General features: G+C 46.4%; 1 protein-coding gene across 1 annotated transcript; it reads left to right on the top strand.

The window, feature by feature from the left end:
• The first annotated feature begins 5068 nt into the window (after positions 1–5068).
• LOC121141094 lies at positions 5069–8290 on the top strand. The gene is made up of 3 exons (XM_040747946.1): positions 5069–5097; positions 6876–7030; positions 7857–8290. Exons 1-3 carry the CDS (start codon positions 5069–5071, stop codon positions 8273–8275), a joined length of 603 nt encoding a protein of 200 aa, XP_040603880.1. The 3' UTR covers positions 8276–8290.
• Positions 8291–8957: the final 667 nt, after the last annotated feature.

The following is an 8957-nucleotide window of genomic DNA, read 5'->3' on the forward strand; positions in this document are numbered from 1 at the left end:
CAAGGCTGCCTAGCCAGTGCTGCCACCACTTCCAGAAGCTTTTCTTCAAACTGAACAAACATCACTCATGAAGTGCTAACCTGCCCTGGTAAGTCGCATTCTATGCTGTCTATGAATTAGCCTCATCCAGGATCTCCTACACGTGTTCTCATTCAGGACTCATTCTTAGGTGTCTGTCTTATTTTACTAAGTGTAATATTTTCAGTGTATTATGGATCAACACTTTAAGGCAGAAAGGGGAGTTGAGACAGGGTCTCATGTAGCCCAGGCTGGCCTCCAACTCACAATCTTCTTGCCTCAGCCTAGTTCAAATTTATCCTAGGTTGCCTAGTGAATTTGAGGACAACCTGGCCTACATGAGACCCTCTGTTGAAACGACAAAATTAGAATTCACTTGTAAATGTCGTTTTGTTCCTCTCCTAGGGCAGTGTGACTCTCTAGGGCTGTTAACAGCTCCTAACTTTATAAACCTCCAAGTTTCTCATACATTGGAGGGGTGACACTTCCCTCCCTCCCCCATGCTAGCCCTGCTTTAGTTACTCTTTTAAAAGCCACAACTTTAGAACACAGATGAGAACGGACATTGCAGATTCAAATCTGAAATTCAAGGAGGAAGCTTCGACTGCCTTAAATAGATGCCTTGGGCTTTGGTATTTAGTCCAGATGAGATAAACGGTCACCTCACTGTGCTCACTGTGCCGAGGGCCTCGGAAGGCAGAGGGGACAATGCTCAGGGATGGAGCTGCTGTTACCTCCAGTTTCCTGCTCTTATCAGTGTGTGAATGCTTTGTGTCAGCTGGAAGGGCAGCGGCTACTCTCCTCGGTTTAGGGCTCATTGCAGACAGCCTGGGGGGGAAGCAAGGCTGCTCTTTGTGGGGAGGGGGAAAGGGGAAAGTGCTCAGTTACATAGAGAAGGGGAACCGGCTTGGCAAAGAGATGTGGCTTCTCTAAACATTTCTGTAAGCATCTTCCCTTTTAAAATATTTTTAACTTTTTAAAATATTTTTACTTATTTGGGTTTTTTTGAGACAGGGATTCATGTAGCCCAGACTTGGCCTGGAAGTCCCTCTATGGCCAAAGATGCCCTTTAATACTCATGCCTCTCCCTCCCAAGTGCTAGGATTACAGACGTGTAATCCTCACACTGGACTGCATATTAAATATTGTTGCCATTCGTGGTGTTGCAGTCCTTTAATCCCAACACTCAGAAGACAGAGGCAAGCAAATCTGAGTTTGAGGCTAGCCTGGTCCACAGAGTGAGTTCCAGGACAGCCAGGGCTACACAGAGAAACCCTGTCTTAAAAAAAAAATTAAGGCACAGTGGCATAGTAAGAGATGAGCAATAATTTATAGTAAAATAGAACCAGGTTTGTTTGTTTGTTTGTTTTTCAAGACAGGGCTTCTCTGTGTGTAACAGTCCTGACTGTCCTGGAACTCACTTTGTAGATCAGGTTGGCCTCGAATTCACAGAGATCTGCTTGCCTCTGCCTCTTGAGTTCTGGGATTAAAGGTGTGAGTCACCATACCCAGTCAAGAACCCAGGTTCTTTTTTTTGTGGGGGGAGGGTGTTTTGAGACAGGGTTTCTCTGTGGCTTTGGAGGCTGTCCTGGAACTAGCTCTTGTAGACCTGGCTGATCTCAAACTCACAGAGATCTGCCTGCCTCTGCCTCTTGAGTGCTGGGATTAAAGGCATGCACCACCACCGTCAGGCAAGAACCCAGGTTCTATTCCCAGCATCCACATGGCACCTCAAACCATCTGTAACTCCAGTTCTAGGGGATTCAATGCCCTTTTCTGGACATGTGGTACATGGACATACATGTAGGTAAAACACCCATACACATAAAATAGAAATAAATCTCAAAAGAATGTTCAAAAATAGAATTATAACTATATTCTGTACTAGCAATGTGAACCATTCTGTCTCAGGTGCCAGTTCAGTTAATCGTTCTGTCCCAATGTTCTTTCCCCTGACAAATGCTTACTTAGTCACAGTTCTAAAGAGCAAGAGAAGCAGGGAATGCAGTCAGATCTAAGAAGCTACCGGGTGTCTCCTTTAAGAGAAGAATCACGTGCTAAGGTTGCTAAGACCCATGGTTAAAACAAATCTTCCATATACAAAATTGCAAAGAAGGAGAAAGTCATGCTGATTTTCTGTTTGGGGGTTTTGTGTGTACAGGTATGGTGGCTCAAGGTCAGTGCTGGGTATCTTCTGTCCCTATCTGTCTTCAGAGACAAGGTCTTCTACTGAACCTGGAGCTTCTGATTAAGAGGCACTGGCTGTCCAGGAGCTCCAGGGAGCCACCTGTTTCTGCCCTTGTTCCAGCTTTGGGATTACAGGGGTGGGCCACCGAGCCTGGCTCTTCACACAGATGCTGGGGATGGAATTCAGGTCCTCAGACTTACACAACAAGTACTTTACTGTCTGAGCCATCTTTCCAAATCCTGGTTTGTTTGTCTTTGTTGTTTTGTTTTGTTTTTTTTTTCAAGACAGTTTCTCTGTGTAGCCCTGGATGTCCTGGAACTCAATGTGTAGACGAGGCTGGCTTCAAAATCAGAGATCTGCCTGCCTCTGCCTCCTGAGTGCTAGGATTAAAGGTGTGTGCCACCACTACCTGGTCTCGTGTGTGTGTGTGTGTGTGTGTGTGTGTGTGTGTGTGTGTGTGTGTGTTTGAGATCAGTCTAGCTCTAAAGTTCAGGCTGCCCTGGGACTCACTATGTAGTTTAGTTTATGTCCTGGGACCCATTATGTAGTTTAGTTTAGGCTGGCCTCTAACCGTGGTCTCTGGCCCCTTCCCCTGCAAGAGCTAGGATTACATTGGTGCCTCCCACCTTTAATTGATGTCAATTTTGCTACTTTACTGACTTGAGGTCACTGAAACTGAAGAAAACCAAACTGTGTCTAAAGAGGATGATAGAGTTACCCAACATGCACAGGGCCTATTCTCTACAACACATAAACTACATGTGATGGCTCACACCTATAATCCCAGCATTTGTGGAGTAGAGGCAAAGTTCAGAAGTGCAAGGTCATCTTTGGCTACACAGTGATTTCAAGGCCAGCATGGGAATACATGAGACCCTATATTTCAGAGGGAGAGATGGTTCAACAGTTAGGAGCACTTGCTGCTTTTTCGGAGGACGTGAGATTGGTTCCCAGAACCTACATCAGGTGGCTTACAACCACATGAAACTCCGGGTCTAGGGGATCCAATGCCTTCTTCTGGCTCCTGAGGGCACCCACAGACATGTGGCACATGCCCACACAAAGATACACACATGCATAAATAATTTTTTTCTCTTGAAGGAGGATTCACTGTATTAGTCAATCTTTTGTTAATAAGACCAATATTATTTGTGTCTATCAGGAGAGAAAGATTTAAAATGTTATGTGGTACAGGAGTTTGACTTGTCTTTGCACCATATGTGTATAGTGCCTGCAGAGACCAGGAGAGGGTGTTGGGTCCCCTGGAATTGGAGTCACAGATGGTTGTGAGCCACCATGTGGGCGCTGGGAATCAAACCCAGGTCCTCTGGAAGAGCAGTAAGTGCTCATAGCCATGGAGACGCCGCTCCAAACCCCTCCAGCAAGATTTTTGTGGATGGCCCAACACAGTATTTCTTTGTCCTACTTTAATGCATAATGCAATTTTCATCAAGTAATTGAATAAATTAGACGTGAAGGCCAGGGTCAGCTGTGTGTTTCAGGCATCTATTGCTTTAAGAATAAGAGCTTTGTGAATGGCTTAGCCATTTATAAATCGCTTTGGTGCTGGTGTCTCTCCATGTCCAACTGTTATAACAGGAAGTGTTACAAGTTCTTTACAGACTGTGCTTGGCTGGCATCTTGGCTCTCTCAGAAGCAATGAGCTCACTGAATAAATATTTATTGAACACTGACTGCCGGCTAGGTGCCATGCACGGTGAAGAACAGAGTCCAGTGTTCTCAGCTCCAATAAAATCATGCCACCTTCCTTTGTCACTCCAAGTTCCTTCAGCAGAGGAATGTCCATCAGGGTGATCCTACATGAGCAGGCTGAAGGAAGACTAAAGTGTCTCACTTGGGATTAGATTTTCTCAAACGGAAACTTAGAGATGACATATGTTCATAGGTAATTGTGAACAATAACGAAGAGAAGAGCCAAACTTGGTGGTGCACGCCTCTCACCCCATAACTGGGGAGGCAGAGGTTGACAGATCTGAGTTACTCGCTGAAATCCTGTGTCAGAAAGCAGATAATGCACAGAGGTCCCATGAATCCTCTGTGCCGTCCCTTTGATAAGAAACTGCGCAGAGCTGTAGCAGAAGCCTGGACAAGTAAAGCACTTGTCTTGAAAGCATGAGTTCAATCCCCAGAACACAGATTAAAGAAAAAAAAAAAAGGTCAAGCAGAATGGAGCTCAGTCGTAAACCAGCTCCAGGGAGGAGGAGACAGGTGGACCTCTGGCAGCTTAGCTTCCTTGGTGAGTTCCTTACCAGGAGGACACCCTGTCTCAAGAAGAGTGGCACCTGAAAAATGGCAGCCAAGGTTGTCTTCTGCACTCACCACACAGGCACACATATGTGTGGGCACATAGCTATGACATTATACAGCCAGGAGACTGACACTGCTGGAATGAGGTCTTCCAGACTGGAACCCACCAGGAGGCTGGGGGTAAGGGTCAGTGGGGCTAGTGCTTGCCTAGCGTGCTCAGAGCCCTGGGTTCCATCTCTAGCACTCATAGACTGGGTGTCATGGCACATGTATTTGCCATCATCTTAGTGCTGTCACCCTTAGCTACCCCGTGAGTCTGGTTAGCCTAAGGAGAATGGACCCTGCCCCCTGCAACCTGCTGATCTCAACATGAATAGAATGCTATCTATAGTCTTTGCAGAAATTTACAAAATGGTTCACTTTATTTCCTATATATACCTACCTCTTTGCCTGTGAATTTTAAGCCTTTTGATCTCTCGTCTTTCTAATGCTATCACAATAAGGAATGATAAATATTTGAGAAATGATATAAGCTTAACCTGATATGAACATTATATAATTTATTATTAACACATTATTCAATATAACCCATTCATGTATCAGAACATCACATACCAGGACTGGTGAGGTGTCTCAGTGGGCCAAGGAGCCTGCCACCAAAACCCAACAATTCGAGTTCCATCTCTGAAACCCATGTAGTAGGAGAGAAATGATTCCCCCAGTTTGTATTCGGACCTCCACAAACATGCTGTGGCACACATTCACAAATAAATGTAAAAATAGGCAAACAGTACCCATAAACAGATACAATTTTCAAGCACATGTTAAACTAAATCTAATTTTAAAAATAAAATCTTGCCCTGGGCAGAGGTGGTGCACGCCTATGATCGACTCCCAGCACTAGGTAGGCAGAGAGAGGTGGATCTCTGTGAGTTTGAGGCCAGCCTGGTCTACAGAGCAAGTTCCAGGACAGCCAGGGCTACACAGAGAAGCATTGTCTTGAAAAACCATAAAATAAAATCTTGAACTGGAGATGGTGGCACACGCCTTTAATCCCAGCACTCAGGAGGCAGGGGCAGGTAGATCTCTGAGTTTGAGTCCAGCTTGGTTTACAGAGGGACAGTTAGGGCTACAATTGGAGAAACCCTATCTTTGTTTTGTTTTTCTTTTGGGGGGCTTGTTTTGTTTTTTGTTTTTCAAGTCAGGGTTTCTCTGTATAACATCTCTGGCTGTCCTGGAACACCCTCTGTAAACCAAGTTATCTCAGTACTCAAAGTGCTTGCCAAGCAAGATTGAAGACCAGAGTTTGGATCCCCAGAAACCTACATAAAATCCTGAGAAAGCAGTAGCCATGACTCCAGCCTTAGAAAGCAGAGACAAGGGATCCTCAGAGCAAGTTGGCCATTAAGACTAGCTCTGACTTTGATTGAGATATCCTGCCTCAGTGAATAAGGTAAAAGTGATTGAGGATAGCTCTTGACATTAACCTCCAGGCCTGTACATGTACTAGACCACACACTCTCTTACTCATGTTCTCTCACACATGCAAAAAACCACACCCATGCATGCTCAGATGTGCATATCACAAACACACACACACACACACACACACACAGAGAGAGAGAGAGAGAGAGAGAGAGAGAGAGAGAGAGAGAGAGAGGTGAAGGGGAGGCTGCTGCCCAGCTCCCACAACATTCTCCAGAAAGGCCTGTGTTCAACTTTGTAAGTCAGTGCAGGATTGCACAAACCATCAGCGTCGCAAGTTTGCATTGTGTCCCTGCCCTTGACCAGCGCCTGTGCAATGTGTGTAAAGGGCTGAAGGACACAAAGGTGAGAGTCTTAGGATTGACGGAACGCATGTTGAGCACTTCCGGAGCCTGAAGGGCCCGTGACTCCACATCATCAGCAAATGTGACTCCCAGAAGACCAAGGCTTGCTCCCTGGCTACGCACACACACTGTCACGTGATAAGCTCCACAGTAGCACAGGTCCCAGGGAGGAGGCGAGCTAAAGGTACCAGCTTTGGGGACCCTGGCTATAACTTGGGACAAACGAGTTAAACTCTCTGAATTCTTTCACATTTCATAAGATGTTAATGTCAGTTTCATGGGGTTGTATAAGAATTCTATGAGCCTTTGCATGTAAAGTGCTCAGAGCAGCTAGGCCTGTAAATCCCAGTCACTTAGGACACTGAGGCAGGAATGTGGCAAGTTCATGGCCTGCCTGACCAACTTATCAAGACCTTATCTTAGAGAGTTTTTTTCCTTTCCCCCTTTAATCTCTTATAGCCTCCATTAAAAATTATTTTTATTTGTGTGTGTGTGTGTGTGTGAGTGTGTACACTTGTCTGTATGTGCACTGCATGCATGCAGGCATTCAGCCCATTGTAAGTATTTCACAGGCACTGGGTCAAGGGGGCACAAACACAGAGCAAACACAGCGTGTGGCGGTGCTGGTGGTTTGTGCAATCATGCCCCGATTTGCCAAGTTGCAGCACGGACTTTCCCGGACAGAAGCAAGAAGGCAGAGTAGGAACCAACGGAGCCCGAGTTACAGGTAGTGAGTGAGCTGTCCAGTGTGGATGCTAGGAAATGAATCTGAGTCCCCTGTGAGAGTAGGCAATGTTTTTAACCACTGAGCCGTCTCTCCAGCCCTCTGCCATGTAGTTTTCACAGCAAGGAGAATAAGCTAACATAATGTGGATATGTTTTGTATATGGCCTCAAACTTTCCATGCAGCCGAGGATGACCTTGAACTTCAGATTCTCCTGCCTCTGTTTCTTAAGTGCTGGGTTACTGGCATATGCTATCATGTCCAGTTTTATGCTATGCTGAGGATCAAACCCAGGGTCTTTAATTTTACCTGGGGTGTGTGTGTGTGTGTGTGTGTGTGTGTGTGTGTGTGTGTGTGTGTATCGCTGTGGACTAAGCCCAGGACTTCGTATACACTAGATAAACATTGAGTTACATTCCCAGCCCTTTACTTTTTCAAATATTCCTATTAGTTCAGTTGAATATACATATACAGCCCTATCATATTTCACTAAGACTACACAGTATCACATTTCCATCTGATGTCACTGTAAACACTCTGCTGACCCCCTGACAGCAGCTTCTAAGGTGTACACATTCTACATTCCTTGTTATCCCAGTACATTCCCCTTCTCTTGAGTCAGCTTTCTTTATCAAATGAAAATACTCAAACATGGAACCAGGCAGATAGATCTCTGTGGGCTCCAGGCCAGCCAGTGCTACATAGTGAGACCCTTGACTCAGAACTCCACTAACAGTGGCTGGAAGACAGATCAGTCAGCAAAGTGTCCTGAGAGGGGATTCCCAGCACTCAAGGAATGTTTCTTTTCTTTTCTTTTTTTTTATTTCAGACAGCGAAAGATGGTTTATTGTACACGGGTCACACTTGGGCAGTGACAACAGCGAGTCCGGGACGCGGCAGCCAGCGGGAGTCGGGGCTGGAGGTTGGAGGAAGGCTGCAGTCCCGGGTGTCCGGAGGCGGCATCTCGGCGAGCACACGGCGAGGTTCAGGTCCACGCAGTCTCAACCGGCGGCAGCGCAGCACCGACAGCTTGCTTGCAGCGGCCCCCGGCATCCTCCCCTCCCGCGGGCTCGCGGGCGGCCTCCCCGCCGGCTCACTTGGACCTCTGCCGCATCTTTCTTCTCTTGCGCTTCAGCCTGCGCATTCGCTTCTTCCTCCACTTGGCTCTCATGGCGCAGGGGTCCCAAGGAAGATGGCGCTAAGGCCGAGACTCAAGGAATGTTTCTAATCCCAGCACTGGGGAGGTAGGGACGGCAGGGTCACTCTCGCTTGCTGGCCAGCTCAGCTAGTTGAATCAGTGAGCTCTCCCAGAGGTTTTGAGTTTGGTTCCCAGGACCCACATAGTGCAATCTGAACTCCCATTTCCACAGGGTCCAGCTCTCTCTTCTGACTTCTCTAAGCACCATCATGCATGTAGTGCACATACATTCATGGAGGCAAAACACTCATACACATATAATAGAATAAATTTATCTTTTACAAAAAAAAAGTAGGCAGGGGGTGGTGGTGCACACCGTTAATCCCAGCACTCGGGAGGCAGAGGCAGGCGGATCTCTGTGAGTTCGAGGCCAGCCTGGTTTACAGAGCAAGTGCCAGGATAGGCTCCAAAGCTACACAGAGAAATCCTGTATCGGGAAAGAAAAAAAAGTTTGTTCCCAGGGCTGAAGGGATGACTCAACAATTAAGAACATTCACTGGCTGCTTTTCCAGAGGACATGGGTTCAATCCCAAGCACCTACATGGTGACTCACAAGTGGTCTTTAACTTCAATTCCAGGGGATCCGATGCCTTATTCTGACCTCCAAGGGCACCAGGCAGATACATTCGGCATAGGCATACATGCAGGCAAAGCACCCATATTCATAAAATAAAATAAAAATTGAAAAACTGTGATCCCAGGCAGGTATACTAGCACATGCCTTTAATCCCA

Source organism: Mesocricetus auratus, unplaced genomic scaffold, assembly GCF_017639785.1.
Source record: "Mesocricetus auratus isolate SY011 unplaced genomic scaffold, BCM_Maur_2.0 Super-Scaffold_100007, whole genome shotgun sequence".
In the NCBI taxonomy this organism is placed as follows: Eukaryota; Metazoa; Chordata; class Mammalia; order Rodentia; family Cricetidae; genus Mesocricetus; species Mesocricetus auratus.

Coding starts and splice junctions, on each gene's coding strand:
- LOC121141094 (XM_040747946.1), top strand. CDS start 5,069: ATGTATCAGAACATCACATACCAGGACTG. Junction 5,098..6,875: donor AACATCACATACCAGGACTG/GTGAGGTGTCTC, acceptor AGTATTTCACAG/GCACTGGGTCAAGGGGGCAC. Junction 7,031..7,856: donor CAACGGAGCCCGAGTTACAG/GTAGTGAGTGAG, acceptor TTTTTATTTCAG/ACAGCGAAAGATGGTTTATT.